General features: G+C 35.1%; 1 protein-coding gene across 1 annotated transcript; it reads right to left on the reverse strand.

Moving 5' to 3' along the window:
• Window positions 1–11271: 11271 nt before the first annotated feature.
• LOC136031629 (protein suex-1-like) lies at window positions 11272–16121 on the reverse strand. The gene is made up of 3 exons (XM_065711268.1): window positions 15976–16121; window positions 14231–14351; window positions 11272–11531 (listed from the first exon to the last, which is right to left on the reverse strand). Exons 1-3 carry the CDS (start codon window positions 15994–15996, stop codon window positions 11389–11391), a joined length of 285 nt encoding a protein of 94 aa, XP_065567340.1. The 5' UTR covers window positions 15997–16121; the 3' UTR covers window positions 11272–11388.
• Between the last annotated feature and the right edge of the window lie 3699 nt (window positions 16122–19820).

Raw genomic sequence — 19820 nt, forward strand, 5'->3', positions numbered from 1 at the left:
AGCTTTTTTCGAAGTTTCTGCGATTATAAATGGCCATCTCAAAATTTCTATCAAATGTTTGTTGGAAAAATACGAGGTGTGTGGGGTGGGGGTGTCCACCGTTCGATCGCTCTGAACCTTAAAAAGGCACTAAAACGTCTGATTACCAATATAATGATCCTCTTCCAATGTTTATACAAGCGTCTTTTCTATATATACCTTATATACCCCCAGGGCATAATTTACAACCTGTACCCTAAGGGCTGTGGGGCTGTTGTCATCCTCAAAGACATATTTTCCGGACCTTTCAATTTTGTTGAAAAATACGATAATTTTTCAAAATTATTATTGGATGCGTTTGAGGAAGTGTGGGTGTGGGAGGGGTTTAGTTGCCCTCCACTTTTGACTATTACAAAGGGCACTAACCCTCTCAATTTGGAACTAGTGTTTTTTGAAGCCCCTACGACAACAAATAGTCATCTCTAAATTAATTCAGATATAATCATAACCTTAGACACATTTCGGGAAAATAAAAAGTATTGAGGGTATCCAACCTCCAATGACGCTGAATCTCAAAAATGACGCTAAAACGTCTGATTAGTAATCAAAAGAGCCCCCTTCGAAATTTATGCGATCACTCTTTCTATAAAAACCTTACACGCCCCCAGGGCATAACCTACAACACTTTCCTTAAGGGCACTAAGGGGGAGGGGTTGCCATCCTTCAACGGATAATTTATGGACCTTTCAACTACGTTGAACGAAATGGCTATCTTAAAATTTTGATTGGGTGTGTTAGGGGAATTGGTGAGTGTGGAAGGGGGGTTAGTGGCCCTCCAATCCCTTTCACCTATTAAAATGGACATTAGACCTTTCAATGTCCAATCTAACGAGCTCTTTCCGAAGTTTTTACGACAACAAATAGCCATCTCAAAATTTCTATCAGATGCATTTCAGGAAAATACGAGGTGGAGGGGTGTCCACCTCCTTAAGTTTCTACGATAACAAATGGCCATCTCAAAGTTTCTATCAGATACATTTCCAAAAAATACGAGGTGGGGGGGGTAGAGGTATCTACCCACCGATTGCTCTGAATCATAAAAAGGACCCTAGAACTTCTGATTACCAATCGAATGGGTCCTTTTTCAAAGTTTATACGATCACGCTTTCTATCCTTACCTTATATGTCCCTAGGGCACAGCTTACAACCTTTACCATGTGGGCAGTGGGGGTTGTCTTCCTCAAAGACATACTCTCCGGGCCTTTCAACTATGTTTATTAAAATGGTAATCTCAAAATGTTGCTTCGGTGCGTTTGGGGAGATAGTAGGCGTGGGAAGTGGGCGGTTAGTCACCCTCCAATCACTTTGACTATTAAAAAGGACACCAGCTCTTTCAATTTCCAACCGAATCTGCCTTTTTTGATTTTTTTTTTAACGACAGCCAATAGCTATCTCAAAATTTCTTTCAGATTTATTTCAGGAAAATGTGAAATGTGAGGGGCATATCCACAATCCCATCACTCTGGATCTCAAAAAGGGCACCAAAACTTCTGATCAGCAATCTAATGAACTCCCTCCGAAGTTTATACGATCACCATTTCTAATTAAACCTTGTATGCCCCCAGGACACAACTTACAATCCTTCCCTCAAGAGCCCTTGGGGGGGGGGGGGTTGTCATCATCAAAGATATAATTGACAGACCTTCAAACTACGTTGAACAAAATGGCTATCGCAAAATTTTGGTTGGCTGTGTTTAGGGAAATGCTGGACGTGGGAGAGGTGTTTGTTGCCCTCCAATCACTTTTGACTATTAAAAAAGGCACAAGCCCTTCGGTGCATTTGATTTTCAATCGAATGTACCCTTTTTAAAGTTCCTACTACGATTTCTTCGATAAGAAGTCCCCTGGGCTGAAACAAAACTAAATAAATAATAAATAATGATATATTATAGGCAGCGCAATAGAGCTTCCTATGACTTAGTCCAATCATTTTGCTTTTTTAGTCAGCCTGAGTAAAGAATGAAGTGGGCACAGTGAATTACTTATTCATCGTTTAATATTTTTTTTTCCACCGAGACATTTCGAACAGAAGGAGTTGTTGTAGAAACTTCGGAAACCCACCCTCAAACACACCTTTCCCCCAAAAGACATTCAATCAAATTTTTAAATAGCCATCTTGTTTGGCATAGTTGAAAGGTCCAATATATATTTCTCTGGAGGTAAGACACCCCACCTACAGCCCTTGGGGCATGGGCTGTATCGTTTAATGCAGCTCATTACTTCTCTCTGAAAAACTTGCTTTGTGGTAAAAGTTTTTTTTTTTCAATCCATTCCTTAAAGAGAGATGTTAAAACCTACAACGACTAGAAATTATACCATACGTGAGAGGGACTGAGCAAGTTGCTACCTCAACTACCTGCTCATCGCTCTTTACCATAGAGGTTAGCTTTCACTTTACTAGAATTAATTCTTATTATCAAACCTGTAATTTCATCCTAACTGTGGAAGGGAGACGAATGCCTTGTAATATAAAAGGTGAATAAAGCATTTGGAATAACAATCTGATTCTACCTTGTGAATTATGTCACATTTTAGTACATGACAAGTTAAGCTTTACTGGGAGAAGAATGGAAAAGGTGGGAGGTAGAGAGCCTTACACATCTCGTGTAAAATATTTATCAAATCAGTCTTCCTTCTCTTGCTACATATCAAACACATTCCTTTCAATCGTGTGTTGCTAAGTTAAATAAAGCTGCTGCAAAAAAAAAAAAAAAAAATACAAGGGAAAAAGGTACACAACAATTGAATTTGCATCTTAAAGGGGCAAAATCTATTTATGTTTCTGAATCTTTTGATGTGCTAACAGATTGATGAGAATCCTGAGAAAATCAGAACCTTAAATCAGAACCTTAAAATCAGAGCCTGGATGCACACAGATCATAATCTGTGCAATAGCATAGAGTTAATAAGGAGTAATATGACTCCCATGCATTCCCCTCCACCCTTGTCGAGTCATATTGAACGGATGATTGTTAGAAGCTGAAACAGGGGCTACTCGATCACAACAGCTAATATCTAGTCCTTTTTAGTAACAAATGTGTACCCAAAGAGTAAGGGTAACTCATAAGATTGGAAACTGCCGCTAGTGTCGACAAGCAAACATAAACACCATCGAGTGTTCGGTGAAGCTTGGCATTTCCTCAAGCTTTTTCTCGTTTTTATGGCACTTGGTATTAACCAAGTGACATATAGCGATCGGAAATTCTATCGGTCTGTCTGTCGGTCCTGGTTTTGCTACTTTAGGCACTTCCAGGTAAGCGAGGACGATGAATTTGGCAGGTGTATCAGGGACTGGACCAGATTAAATTAAAAAGAGTCGTTTTCCCCGTTTGACCATCTGGGGGAGGGCGGATTGGGGGGCCCGGTAAATCGAAAAAATATAGAAAAAATAAAGTATTTTTAACATACGGACGGTTGATAAGATCTTAATAAAATTTGATTTTTGGAAGGATAATGTGTCTCAGAGCTGTAATTTTAAATCCCGACCGGATCTGGTGACATTTGAGTGGAGTTGGGAGGGGAAAACCTAAAATCTTGGAAAGCACTTAGAGTGGAGGGATCGGGATGAAACTTGGTGGGTAGAATAAGCAAATATTGTAGATACGTGATTGACATAACCGAAACGGATCCGCTCTCTTTGGGGTAGTTGGGGGGGTAGTTCTGAAAAATTAGAAAAATGAGGTATTTTTAACTTACGAACGGGTGATCGGATCTCAATGGAATTTTATATTTAGAAGAATATCGTGCCTAAAAGCTCTTATTTTAAATTCCGACCAGATCTGGTGACATTGGGGGGAGTTTGGGGGAGCCTAAAATCATGGAAAACACTAAGATTGGAGGGTTCGGGATGAAGCTTGGTGTGAAATATAAGCAGAAGTCTTAGATACGTGATTTGCATAATTGGAACGGATCCGCTCTAATGGGGGGGGGGGGGGGTAATTTTGAAGAATTTTAAAAAATGATGTGTTTTTAACTTACGAAGGAGTGATCAGATCTTCCTGAAACTTGATATTTAGAAGGACCTCGTAACTCAAATCTCTTATTTTAAATCTCAACCGGATCCAGCGTCATTGGGGGGGGGGGGATATCTAAGAAAATACTTAAAGCGGAGAGATCAGGATGAAACTGGATGGGAAGAATAAAAACCTGTCTAAAATACATGACTGACATAACCGGACCGAATCTGCTCTCTTTGGTGGAGTTGGGGGAGGGGGCCTGGTAATTTGGAAAAATAAGGTACTTGTAGCTTACGAAAGAGTGACCAGATCTTAATGAAATTTGATAATTAGAAGGATCTTATACTTTAAAACTCTAATTTTAAATTCCGACCAGATCCTGTGACATCGGGGGGAGCTGGAGGGGGAAACTGGAATTCTTGGAAAACGTGAAAATCGGGGTGTTTTATATTACGAAAAGGTGATCGGATCTTAATGAAATTTGATACTTAGAAGGAATTCATGTCTCAGAGCTCTTATTTCAAATCCCGACCAGATCTTTTGACATTGGGGGTAGTTGGAGGGGGAAATCTTAGAAAACACTTGGAGTGGAGGAATCAGGATGAAGCTTGGTGGATAGAATAAGCAAATGTCCTTGATACGTGATTGACGTAACCGTACTGGATTCGCTCTCTTTTGGGGAGTTGGGGGGTAGGGGTTCAGTGATTTGGTGAATTTGGTGCTTCTGGACGTTCTAGAACGATGAAAATTGGTTGGTGTGTCAGGGAGCTGCACAAATTGACTTGATAAGGTCGTTTTCTTAGATTTGACCATCTGGGGGGCTAAAGGGAGAGGAAATATTAGAAAAAATTAGGTATTTATAAGTTACGAGCGGGTGATCGGATCTTAATGAAATTTGATATATAGAAGGACACCGTGACTCATAGCTCTTATTTTAAATCCTGAACTCATTAAGCCTCTGATTTTCCTTTTAAATCAATCTATTGATTCTTAGAATTTTATTAGAGCTCATACCATGTAAGCTCTTGGCTCTTAGCTTCTTGTCTCGTGACAAGTGCCATATGAGCTCTTAGCTCTTTTTCTGTGAGGAACTGAGATCAGACACACATCGCTACCCAAATTTTACTGATTGTACTAATCAATTAATTGCTCTTATTATTACACCGAAGATATGGCAAGTGTCTCCAAACTCTAGATGTCTTTGATACTTTCTTTTGTCTACACTAGAGCCAGTTCCCAATCTTATAAGCTAGCTATGCTCTTTGCCTATATCCATGGCATTGGACCAGTAGATTTGCTATAGATTTGCTTTATTCTGTGACTTTCTATTTGAATTTACCTCAATTTTCCTTCAGAAGTTGAAAACATATATACAAATGATCATAGGCCAGTTTTTGATACTGCGAATACATTTTTATTTCTTAAGCAGGAAGAAAGTTCTTTGGCTAGTTCTTCCAGTGTATCTGCAAAACTTGAACTAGTCTTAGAAGAAGAAGAAGAAGAAGAGGTTGATGCCGACCCACTTAAGCTGGATTCAACTACTAGAAAGAACGAAGGTATGTTTTGAACCAAAGAATTTATTGGTGTTTGGTTCCTATCATGACAAAATATAATGCGAGATCAAAAGTTAAAATGGTTATTCAACTGAAATATAGTTATATATTCAATATATTGAAACTGTGTTTTTTTTAGGTAGCTCTGAATACCATTAATATCAACTTAGTACATGTATGATATAGCACCAACCTAATACAAAATTTCACATTTTTCTAGGTAGGAGGAAAATTTTTTTTAACTAAACTATCTTTCGCCTGGAGTTTTGGGGGAGGGGGTCATTTTATATCCAAAGACATAGTTATCAGGCCTTTCAACTATGATAAACAACATGGCTATCTCAAAATTTTGATAAGACGATGTTGGCAGAAATAGGGTTAGTAAGGGGGCCTAGTTCCCTCCAATATTTTTGGTCACTCAAGAAGGGTAATAAAACTTCTAATTTCTGTTCAAATGACTCCTCTCCCAGTATTCTGGGTATTGGTTCGTAACGATTGTCCCCTAGGAAACACACAAAAAAAATTAATAAAAGTGCATCCATGATCTTTCTTCTGAAAAAAAAAATAAAAAAAAAAAAAATCAAAATTCCATATTTCAGTCCCCGTGGGTGGGGCTACAAGTTACAAACTTTGACCAGTGCTTACATATAGAAATGGTTAATGGGAAGTGTACAGACGTTTTCAGGGGGATTTTTTGGTTGAAAGGAAAGGTTTACAAGAGGGGGATATGTTTGGAGAACTTTCCATCGAGGAATTTGTCATGGGGGAAGAAAATTTCCATGAAGGGAGTGCAGGATTTTCTAGCATTATTAAAAAAAACAATGAAAACATAAATATGAAAGTTTTTTAACTGGAAGTAAGGAGCAGCATTAAAACTTAAAACGAACAGAAATTATAACGCATATGAGGGGCTCACCTCCTCCTAATACCTCGTTCTTTACGTAAAGTATTTTTAGTGATTTGAACTATTTATTCTACGGCTTTTGTGATTCAGGGGTCATTCTTAATGAATTGGGACAAAATTTAATCTTAGTGTAAAGAGCGAGGTACTGACGAGGGGGCGAACCCCTCGTATATATAATAAAAACATGAGATTACGAAAGTTCGTTACGTAAACTAATTTATAAGTTACGTTTATCTTTTACTAATAAAAACATTCGTAAAAAAATCAAAAATTCTAGTTGTCTTTTTAAGTAACCAAAAAGTCGCAGGGCAACTAGGCTTCCTCCATCGTTTCCTTTTTCTCAAAATAATTCGATCAAAACTATGAGAAAGCCATTTACCCATAAAAAAATTAACTTGCAAATTTCGTGTTAATTATTCCTCTGCGGAGAGCCAAAATCAAACATGCATTGATTCAAAAACGTTCAGAAATTAAACAAAAAAAAACAAGTTTTTTTAGCTGAAAGTAAGGAGCGACATTAGAACTTAAAACGAACAGAAATTAATTCGTGTATGAAAGGGGCTGCTTCCTCATCAACGCCCCGCTCTTTACGCAAAAGTTTTTTACTGTTTTAAAAAGCAGAGTTGAGAGAAAAAGTCAAACTTTAGCGTAAAGAGCGGGGCGTTGATGAGGAAGCAGCCCCTTCCATATACGAATTAATTTCTGTTCGTTTTAAGTTCTAATGTCGCTCCTTACTTTCAGCTAAAAAAACTTGTTTTTTTTATTTAATTGCAGACAAGGCCTTCAAATTTCCATAATAGGATTCCCTTATATGCTGAATCTGATGGTGTGATTTTCTTTGAAATTCTTTGATTTTTAGGATTTTTCACCCCTTTTTCGATAATCAGGCCAATTTTCTCAGGCTCGTAGCCTTTTATTGATAACACTAAACAGAACGACTATGATATATATGGAATCCGCATATTAAGTTGATTCTTTTGTTATGTACTTATTGGTATCAAAATTCCGTTTTTTAAAGTTTCCATTACTATTCAGCCGCGTTGCTTCTTGCTTACAGTTCGTTAAAGTAAATAAGTGAGTATAGTTACCGGCAAAATCGCAAAAATGTGGTATAGTTCCTGAATCAGTATGAGACGGCAAATTTGTCTCATCCGGCAGTTTGTTTCAACGCATTTATCAACCTTTGGTTACTATCTGCAATGGCTCACTCTTTACTAGGTTACAGCTACTGCTGTAACTATAATAATATTGGGTTAAATCAGAACTGACTTACGGATCATAAAAAATAAAATAAAAAATTATCATCGATGTTGCCTCAGTAGTGTCCACTTCATTGTATTATATAGGAAAAAATATGTTTGTTCACTGCAAGGGCAAGACGACATGAAAAACTTTACGAATATCAATTTGACTCTTAGACTTATCGACTTAGACATATGAAATGTGTCTAATTAAAGTCAAATAGCAGTCAATTTGTGAATAATTCTTTTGACAGTATGATTTCTACATAAAATTTTATATTATGTTCTAGTGGAAAGATGGATCTTTAATTGCCATCTACTAAAATATAATAAGCACATTTCCACCTTTTGATCACTCTTGGTATAAACAGTTGATACAAAACCGTGATTCTAATTAGTTTTTATTTATACTAAGAGAAAAGTTTACCCTGGAGTTGTTTACCTTGGAGGCTATGCAAAATAGCATTTTAGAAAGTTTTTAACCTCTCGCGTATCTCAAAAAGTATTATCATTATCATTTTAGTCCTTGCTAAGTTTGTTGTTTAACAATACAATATGATAGAATTGAAACTTCCATACTGTGAAACCTTGAAACCACTGAAAAAGAAGTGTCAGACTTGGGAAATTCGGTGGTTTGATTCAAGTCAAGTTTACATCTTTTTTGTGGCGGTAATTTTTCAATATTCTAGTTGAAAATAGCGACGAAATATCTACAGAAATAATTTCCACTGTCTTGAAATTTTCCCTATTGTCTCTACGTTGTATTTGTTTGTCCAGTTAAATATATTTCTGCAAATAAATTTGGCTGGTCATTTAAAACCGACTAAACTTTACGTAAATAAAGCTATCAAATCAAATTGTCTTGTTATATAAAATAAGAAAACTAGATTTTCTAAATGAAAGTAAGGAGCATCATTAAAACTTAAAACGAACAGAAATTACTCCGTACATGAAAGGGGCTTTTCCTCCTCAACGCCCCGCTCTTTACGCTAAAGTTTGACTCTTTCTCTTAACTCTATTTCTAAAACAGTAAGAAACTTTAGCGTAAAGAGCGGGGCGTTGAGGAGCAAAAGCCCCTTTCATATACGGAGTAATTTCTGTTCGTTTCAAGTTTTAATGATGATCCTTACTTTCATTTGAAATATCAGGTTTTTTTTTATTTAATTTCTGAACGTTTTTGAATTAATGCATGTTTGATTTTGACTCTCCGCAAATAGATTATTAAAATGAAATCTGCATATTAATTCTGTTTTTGGATAAATGGCTTTCTCTTAATTTAGATAAGACAATTTTGATAAATAAAGGGTGAATAAGGAGGCCTAGTTTCTCCAATTTTTCGGTTACTTAAAAAGGCAACTAGAACTTTTAATTTTTAACCAACGTTTTTCTTAGTAAAAAATTTACGTAACTTAAGAATTAACTTACGTAACAAACTTTTATATTCTTATATTTTTATTATTTATATGAGGGGGTTTGTACCCTCGTTCATACCTCGCTCTTTACACTAAATCGTAAGTTTTGTCCCAATTCTTTAAGAATGACCCCTGAATCAGAAAGGCCGTAGAATAAATAGTTGAAATTACTAAAAATACTTTAGCATAAAGAGCGAGGTATTTATCTCCTCCTAAATACCTTGCTCTTTATGCTAAAATATTTTTAGAGCCCCTCATATGCATAATAATCTCTGTTCGTTTTAAGTTTCAATGCTACTACTTACTTTCAATTGAAAAAACTTTTTCATGTTTATTTTTTGAATTGAATTTTTTTAGTAATGCTAGAAAATCCTGCGCCTTTTCATTGAATTTCTCTTCCCTCATGACATATTCCTCCAAAGAAAGCTCCTCCCACATAGCCCCCTCCTCTCAACCCCATACCCCGAACCAAAAAATCCTCCTGAAAACGTCTCTACACTTCCCAATAACTATTACTGTATGTAAACACTGGTCTAAGTTTGTAACTTGCAGCCCCTCCCCCAGGGACTGTAGGGGAGTAAGTCATTCCCAAAGACATAGTTCTTAAGGTTTTCGACTATGTGGAACCAAATGCATATTTCAAAATTTTGATCCGTTGACTCTGGGAAAAAAATGAGCGTGGGAGGGGCCTAGGTGCCCTCCAATTTTTTTGATCACTTAAAATGGGCATTAGAACTTTTCATTTCCGTTAGAATGAGCCTTCTTGAGACATTCTAGGACCACTTGGTCGATACGATGACCCCTGGAAAAAAAAAAACAAAAAAAAAACAAACAAACAAACGCGTATCCGTGATTTGTCTTCTGGCAAAAAATACAAAATTCCACATTTTTGTAGATAGGAGCTTGAAATTTTTGTTTTATGGTTCTCTGATACGCCGAATGCGATGGTGTGATTTTCGTTAATATTCTATGACTTTTAGGGGGTGGTTTTCCCTATTTTCCAAAATAAGGCAAATTTTCTCTGGCTCGTAACTTTTGATGACAAAGACTAAACTTGATAAAACTTATATATTTCGAAATCAGCATGAAAATTGTATTCTTTTGATGTATCTTTTAGTATCAAAATTCTGTTTGTTACAGTTTTGTTTGCTATTGAGCCGGGTCGCTCCTTACCACAGTTCGTTACCACTAACTGTTTGATTATTATCAAACTTCTATTCCTTAGAGTTTCAGCATCTATTGACCCTGGCTGCTCTTTAATTACTAACAATAAGATAGTATGAGACCCATTGGTAAAAATACTTGCATTAGAAGCAGTCGTTTGAGAGGTTTATTCTCTGTATTTGGTTATTTTCGCTTGTTTTTATTTTGTCTGTATTATTTAATTGTATTATTTAATACAGTTAAATGTTTCATCATTATGATTTCTCCTAGTCCAGATTACGTTTCTGATCTTTCAATTAAATATAACTGTGGATGATTAGTTTTCGGGCCTAGATTAGTTTAAATCTAAAGGAATCTCGCCTTTTAATATTTTATAGAACCAACAATTACTATACATGGACACACGAAATTTGTTCTTATAGGATCCTAAATAAATGTACAAATCAATTACGGTGTAAAGTACGGTGACGGATTAATATTCAACATTTAGTCAACATATTAAAGCGTTTCTTCACAGTCAGATTGAATTTTTATTTAATCTACAAGGGTCTATGCTTGAGATATTTTAGAGGGTGAACCTAAAGATATCCATTACTTTTGTTCATTTTAAAAAAGACTACGAACATATTGTACTAAATTTACGAGTTTTAGTTTTTATGGGACGTCAACGATTAGTAGTTCTTCTAGCTGTGTACTCAGAGTTAAGTGTCACGTCTGTGATTTATTATTAAGCTAAATCTCTCTCTCTCTCTCCCTCTCTCTCTCTCTCTCTCTCTCTCTCTCTCTCTCTCTCTCTCTCTCTCTCTCTCCTTCTCTCTCTCTCTCTCTCTCTCCTCTCTCTCTCTCTCATCTCTCTCTCTCTCTCTCTCTCTCCTCCTCTCTCCTCTCTCTCTCTCCTCTCTCTCTCTCTCTCTCTCTCTCTCTGACAGAGATCTCTTGTGATACTTGAGTATTTTGTAATTGCCATAAGTCCCTTATTGTTGTTTAGAGAATTGGTAGAAATACGCATAAAATACTATGTATATTATATAAAATTATTCTAACAAAGAAGCAACAAAATATTTTCCTTATAACAGCCAACAGCAGCGGTAACACGAGACATTTGACAGCCTCTCCAGTTTATCCATAAAAGCCACCATAGCCGCCATAGCCACCATAGCCTCCATATCCTCCAAGGCCATATCCACCGTATCCGTAATATGGATAGCCGAAGCCATATCCTCCGTAAAATCTGCCTTTCTCATCTCTCTTTTGATTGTTTCCTAAATGGATATAAAAGAATTCAGTCTGATTATGGTAACTTTACAAGCACTGTAGAGAAGCAGCAAAAGTTGTCATTTCTCTTGTTATTGTATTGGAAGTTTCACCAGAAGTGCGTATTTTTTTTTTGCTCTACTAATATTTTCTTGAAGTCTTAAAAGTCTTTCCAACTAACACTCTTTCTAAGATAATTTAAATTCCTTTTAAAATATGTTATACTACCCCTTTTTTAAAGTTTAACAAGAAAGGTTTTCTTCTGTTTTATATTTTCCAAATATTCCCTGGTGGTTGGGCCCAAATGTCGGCTTACTGGTAGGATCTTTAAAAAGACAATTTTTCGTAATTGTCACCCACATTTTGAGTAACCGAAAAAAAAAGGATGTTGTTTTTTATTTAAATTTTTTTGTTTAATATTCCACGAATGTTCCTTTTTATTATGTATTCTTATTCAATTTTTACGTCATAATAAAAATTTCTTACTTTTACTTTTGGCAAAATTAAACGAAAGTTCATTACAGTGAAGATGACTTTTGGGGAACTATACAAAATAATGTGTGTAAAATTGTACACATTGAGATAGCTTAGGATGGGAAGGACTCTAAATTCTTATTTGTAAGTGCCTAGCACGTGAAATAGTTCTGTATACTCAGCCGAGAAACAAAAACTGATGATAAAAGGGCAATTGATTTCTACTGCAATTTAAGCTATTTCAAAAACATAGTTATTTACCGTATGGAGAGTTTAAACTGAAGCTTATAGCAGCGATGTATACTTGTTAGGGAAGAAATAAATTCAAAAAATACATGTAAAATTAAAAACATGTGGACATCTTTGGAGTAAATATGTAAGTAAGAATGACAGCACTAGACCCTTAAGGTCCTAACCAGTAGTGCTGATCTCTGTTTCGAGGCCCTTCAGCCGGTCTTCTGGGATGGGAGAGGGCTGATTCAAGACACCCTCTCAATTTAAATACACATACTTTAAACCCAAGTTACTGCTCAGGACTGTTCCATATTTTGTCCAGACAGTTAAATATGACCACAACACAACTTTTCAATGAGAGGCAATTTTGAAAATACGGGCTCTAAATTATTTAAAATAACACGTGTGGAAACTGAAAGAAACTGCCGCCTCTTTTTTTTTTTTTTTTTTTTTTTTTTTTTTTTTTTTTTTTTTTTAATTGAGCAAGATTAATCTTCTTAAATGACAATAAAGAGAAACATTAAAATTTAAACATGGACGTAATTATTTTGTAATTATAGGGTTACCTACTCTTCAGTTCCAAACTCTCTGCAACAAACTTCTGCAATAGTTTGTGCAATGCTCTAATGCTTATGCGTTTTCAAAGGTAATTTTGCCGTCTAAAATTTTTTATTTAACTTTTTGTCGGTGTATGTTGGGAGAGACGACCAAAGGAAACAAAAAATTTACAATATACATGGGCCCTTTTTTGCCTTGAAAATTAAGGATGTGAAACCGAAAGCAAGGAGCAACATTTAAACTTAAAATGAAGAGAACCTCGTCATATAAGGCATAACTTCTGTAGTTTAATATTGCTCCTTACTTTCAGTTGGAAAAAATGTTTTTTTTTTATTTAATAGAGTCAGAAATTATTTGCTTAGGAATCTCTCTGGATTTCTGGCCTGCACCATAACCCACCATTACTAAATACAATTATTCGTCACTAAACATAAGTTCACGAGAAATCAAGTAAAGAGAGCGGTATTACAGACTAAGTTGCTTTTAGGAATGAAGCCGCCAATGTCTAGCTTTAATTTCTCTGAAAATGGGAAGTTAGATTTTAGATTATATAGTTATGGACATTGAAATAAATTAACACGCGACCTGTTTTCAAAATAAAATACGCGTCCTGTTTTCTCTCAAAAATAAAAAAGTCATTATTTTTGAAGATAGGAGTCTGAAACCTTATTCATAAGGTTTTCAGATACGCTGAATCTGACGGTGTGATTTTAATTTAGATCTGTTGATAGTTTTGGGGTATTTCTTCCTTTTTTAGAAACCAGGCAATTTTTGTCAAGTTTTTAGACTTTAAATGAGTAAAACTAGTGTATTTTAATGTTCGGAAATCAGTTTAAAACCGATTTCTGTATCTATGAATTGTTATGAAAGTTTTTTTTCTAGAATATTGGTTACTATTGGGCCAGATTGCTCCTTAATTATAGTTCGTTACCGTCAACTATTTAAACAAGGAATAGAACGCACACACATGCAGTGTAAAAAGACAAGAACAGTGTTTAAATTTCTAGTTGGAGATTTGTTAGTTGGAAAAGTAAAATTAAAATTTAGAAAGTTGAAAAAAAATTTACAACTTCTAATGATGGTGAATCACCAATAATAAAAAATCGTACTAAAATTTACACCCCTTTCTGCTTAAAAAAACAATTTGTCATATCTTTTAATATTATATTATTATAACAATATCTTTTAATATATTATTATATCTTTTCGGCTTAAGAAAAAACAATTTATAAGTAACGTTTATTATCATCAGCGTTTTTGTAGGTTCTTTTTTTGCTGTCGGTTGATTTGTAAATGAAAACTGAAGCAGTTAAAAGTTAGGTGGCAACTTTGTTTACGGGCAAATTCAGAAATTAATCAAGATCTTAGACTATTGATCATGGTTATTCGAGAATCAGGTATCTACAACCCATGTTCATTGGTTATGTAACTGATTCCTTACTTTCATCAGAGCCTTGTCTTCTTTCTGCAAAATCATCAAATTGTAATGTTCCAAAGGCTCCTGCTTCTCTTGGTCTGGCAGCAGTGAAACTGACTAGGCACATGAAGAGGACGCAAATAACCTGAAAAGGAGTAATTTGATTATGTTATTCATTATTTTCAACATTCACGTTTTGTATACACATTATATAACACATTCAGGCGAAAATTAACCTCAAAGTAAATATAATCAATTTTATGACGGTAGTGAATAAATTTTGATAATTTTGATAAGTTTTGATAATTTTATATTTATGAAATTAGAAAAGTGAAAAAATTTCAAATGTATTTTTTTTTGTATTTTGATTTCTCCCGTTTTATCGCAAAACTATATGTCACGAAATTTGTAACAGCAAAGAGGTCATAATGTGTCTTTAGCAGCTGGAGGCTTATTAATCAAGATTGGCAAGGAATGATTGCTTAGGAAATCGGAAGTCTCGTTAAACCTAAGAAATTACATCTTAGTTTTGGAATCGACCGTATCCAGGATGGTCTTTGAGAGGGGGGCTTACAAAAGAATTTTGGGCGGGGGGATTTTACGAAAAAACTTTAAAACTTTGCTGAAATTCATTTTTGGTACGTTTTTTTGTCAGATAAATATATCGGGGGGGGGGGGGTATCAATGACCTTACCCCCTGGATACGGTCTTCAGCATACTACATAAGATGTATCTACGTGAGATACACCCAAAAAAATTCTGGTATGACCAATGTATACGAGCCAACATGGAATATGAGACAAGGAATTTGCAATTTTGCAGGAAACACTATATTATATGAGCAACAATATTACAATAGTACAGGGGTTTAAATCCATTAAATATTTGGGATTCTGTTGAATTAGAATAATATTAATAAATTGAAGTGCATGAATCTACTATTTTTAGTAAAATAGAAATTACTTGGATTTAAACTAATCTGAAAACCAATGGTTTTGTATAGTTTGTGAAGATGTTAGCCAATGCATTCTTTTGTAAAGTCGGTGGGTATCTGGGGCCTAAAAAACCTTTCTAGGCCCGTATTTTTGAAGATTCTATTACTGGGATGATATATCAACCATCAAAGGATCATAAATTTAACTTATGATATCCTTACATTAGGAGGACTTTATTGGGTTGATCCGTGATCAGCCCTACAACTTGGAAGCTGATGGGGGTGAAAGTTCCTGTTTCATCGTGGAAATATCACTTGATATGCTGAATATTTGCATAATAATACTTTAGATGCACTAAACAAGCTCTTTTTGTGAAGGGTTGTACTGCAAAATTCAAATTGAATGAAAAAAATGTCTAATTTTTTGGGAACGGAGCGGAAATTGGCAAGTGTTTTAGCCTTGTACATAGTAATAATAACTTTGGGCTTGGTACTGAAAAAAAAATTTCAAAACCAACTTTCAACAAAATATAAACAAAATTGTAAACGCGAAACAGTTTAGTATTTCAAGCAAAACTAAAAAGAATAAAATTCTTTTGCCCTTAAAAAAAATTTATAATTGATTTCAATTGCTTTGGGTGTTTAAGTTGCCGTTTTTAGGAAGTTGAAGCAAAATGATAAGGTTTAGAGTAAAGAACAGGAAATTGAGGAAGGGCAAGTACGGCAACATTCCCCATAAAAAGAAAATTACCTATTTCCTTTAAGTTCTACTGCCACTTGGTAGTTTCATTAGAAAAATACATTTTTTTATTTAATAAATTAAAAGAACGCTTACCATTGAAGTCAAAACCTTCATTTTACAGTTTTAAGTTCTGTTTTTCACCACTGCACAATTTCAATCTGATATCTTCTTGCAGATTTTCAATGCTTATATCTGCTGATAATAGCCTTTGCATAATCTTCAATCAAGGTCTTTTAAAACAACTGTAGTTGAATCTTAAATCAAAACAATTTCTTTTTCTCTTATATTTGTGGTTAAAGCAATTGCAGCAAAATAGCAAATACCAACCAAAGTTGATATTATAACTGAAATTTTTAAAAATAAATAAAAGATATATACACAATGACATAATCTTCATTTAATTATGAATCAGTAATACTATCTCGTATCATTTTCGTTCTTTAATTGCAAATTAATGTCATGTCATTTATACAATTTAATTGTGAAAACAAATCTCCTTGAATTTTGAAGAAGAACTTTATATTGACCAAATAAGGCAGCATATTGAAACAAAAAGGGACCATTGGAGTCATTATTGTCCAAATAATTCCTATAAGGAGTTAATCCCCTATTTTGATAATCATAGAAAAAATTGTAAATTAGTTTGTGTATCATTATTTTTTTTTTTTTTTTTTAGTTCTACGCTACTAAAGGGGCACTAGAACGTTGTCGAGATCCGTTTAAGTGCTCTTTAAGAAGCAACTGAATGCAGGTTACCTCGTTCTATATATCTTTGTTTAAATTGGCATTGTAAAGTGTCATAGGCTATGAAAAGGTTTAAAAAGTTCATTAATGTGTGATTCAGGACTAGGCTACTATCTATTTCTGTTTTGACAGCGAGACTTGATTGCGAACTGCTCTCGTTAAACAAGAATAAAAACTGTAGGATTAGAATCGTGGCAGTTGGTACTCTTTAAACAGAGGACAACAATCCCCCATCTCAAAAACTTCCACCTTTTCTAAATATTAAAATACGTTCATATTGTGCCTAAAGTCATTTTTAAACGTAACAGGTAAAAATCACTTGTTTTTGTGATGAGTGTTAATATGTTGTGCGCTAGAGCCATAGATACTATTTTTGATTTCAGTTGCTACCAATCTAATTAAATTTGTAGTTTTATTTAGAGATTTTTCCATAGAATATAGTACCATCCATCTTTTCCGTTTCATAATTATAGCAGCAGCTACAACCTAGAAACAAGAGCTAAGAGCTCATATGGCACTTGTGACGAGGTCGGAAGAGCCAAGAGCTCATATTTTATGAGCTTTAGCTAACTTCTAAGAATCAAGGGATTGACTTAAAAGGAAAATCAGAGGCTTAAAGCCGGTCGGGATTTAAAATAACTGAGTCACGAAGCCCTTCTAAATATCAAAATTCATTACGATCCGATCACCCACTCGTAAGTTATAAATATCTAATTTTTTCAAATTTTTCCTCTCCCTTCAGCCCCCCCCCCCCGATAGTCGAATCGTGGATTTGTTCAGATTTCGGACACGCCTATCAATCTTCACCGCCCTAGCACGTTCAGAAGCTCCAAACTCGCCAAAGCACTGAACCCGACCCCCCTAACTCTCCCAAAGAGAGTGGATCTATTACGGTTATGTCAATTACGTATCTACGAAATTTATTTATTCTACCCACCAAGTTTCATCCCGATTTATCCACTCTAAGCGTTTTCCAAGATTTCCTGTCCCCCCCCCCCAAATCCCCCCAATTTCAACATATCAATGTCAACATAGGATTTGAAATAAGAACTCTGAGACAAGAGTTCCTTCTAAATATCAAATTTCATTAAGATCTGGTCAACCGTTCTTAAGTTAAAAATACCTCAATCTTTCTAATTTTTCCAAATGAACACCCCCCAGCTCCCCAAAAGAGAACGGATCCCTTCCAGTCAGGTCAATCATATATCTATAATTTTTGCTTATTCTTCCCATCAAGTTTCATCCCGATCTCTCCATTCTAAGTGTTTTCCAAGATTTTTGTTTCCCCCCTCCTGCCACCTATGTCCCCGAATCCGATTCGAATTAAAAGTGGAGCGTCTGAGACATAATATCCTTCTACATATCAAGTTTCATTAAGATCCTAACACCCCTCAATTTTCGCGTTTTCCGAGAATTCCGGTTTGCCCCTCCGACTCCCCTAATGTTACCAGATATGGTCGGGATTGAAAATTAAAGCTCTAAGGCACAAGATCCCTCTAAATTTATTTCACTAAGATCAACCATTCGTAAGTTTACAAATACCTCATTTTTTCTAATTTTTCGGATTACTCCCCCCCCCCTGACTCCACCAAAGAGAGTGCATCTGTTCTTGTTATGTCTGTCACGTATCTTGGACTTGTGCTTATTCTTCCCACCAAGTTTCATACTGATCTCTCCACTTTAAGCGTTTTCCAAGATTTCCGGTCCCCCCAAACCCTCCCCTCCCCAATGAAGCTGGATTCGGTCAGGATTTAAAATAACAGATCTTGGTTGCGAGGTCCTTCCAAAAATGAAATTTCATTAAGATTCGATCTCTCTTTCGTAAGTTTAATTTTCTTAGTTTTTCAGAATTAACCCCTCTCCCCCCCCCACAACTCTCCCAAATAGAATGGATCCGTTCCGGTTATGTCAATCACGTATCTAGGACTTAAGCTTATTTTTCCCAACAAATTTCATCCCGATCCCTCACTCTAAGCGTTTTCCAAGATTTTAGGTCCCCCCAACTCCCCCTAATGTTACCGGATTCGGTCAGGATTTAAAATAAGAGCTCTGAGACACTATATCCTTCTAAATATCAAATTTAATTAATATCCGATCACCAGTTGGTAAGTTAAAAATACCTCCTTTTTCTGATTTTTCTGATTTTACCGTCGCCCCCCCCCCTCAGATGGTCGAATCGAGGAAATAATAATTATTAGTTTAATTTGGTCTGGTTCCTGATACGTCTGCAAAACTTAATCGTCCTAGCTTACCTGGATGTGCCTAAACTAGCAAAACCGGGACAGACAGACTGACAGACAGACCGACAGACCGACCAACAGACTGACAGAATCTGCGATCACTATACGTCACTTGGTAGATACTAAGTGCACAAAAAGAAAAATCGACTCTTTGTAACGGAAGTTTAGAAAACAAACCTTCAGAGTAATTATTTCATATAATTCTATTTGAGCAGGAGTATTTTTTCTTGATATCTATGTAAGATATCCTTGATATCTCGAGTCTTTGTTTTGGCAAAAACTTTAAACGTTATTTTGAAAAGTTATTTTTGATATGTTTGTCAATATCTGTTATCTATTTCAAATCAAAAACAAAGACAATTTATATAAAGAGAGACAAAGAAAATAAATCTTTTGGTTACTGTATTTGCATTATCTACCCCTTATTTAAAATATGGCTTTCCAGACAAGCTTTCTTCTATATTTAAATATTTAAATATCCTATATTTTAAATTAGGCCACCCATTTGGTGGCTTAGAAAAATTTCATAGACTTTTTTGATTAATATTCTTTTTTAATCTTCCCATTGACCATAATGGTAAAAATATCTTCTGCCACCCATTGTATAATTTTAATTACCCCCCCCCCCCCTATTTTAGGTTTTATTCCTAACTGTTAGACATAAAATAGCATAATTCATTTAAAGTGTTTGCAAAGAAGTGAAAGGAAAAGTAGATCGTTAGTTTTAAATGATTTGGGTATAAGCATTTCAATATAAAAAACTTAATACGTAATGAAGTTTAAACAATTATTACAGTATGAATTCTATAATAATTTGGATTATTGTGTGTGGCAAAGTAATTAATTAATCATTACAGGGTATGTATTAAAAAAAACTAGCTAATTCAAGCGTCTGGTGCTATGATTTATTTTGAAACAAATAGGACATGGTATTGGAAAAGAGTTTGAAAGGAA

The sequence above is a fragment of the Artemia franciscana genome, chromosome 10, assembly GCF_032884065.1.
Source record: "Artemia franciscana chromosome 10, ASM3288406v1, whole genome shotgun sequence".
NCBI classification, from domain to species: Eukaryota; Metazoa; Arthropoda; class Branchiopoda; order Anostraca; family Artemiidae; genus Artemia; species Artemia franciscana.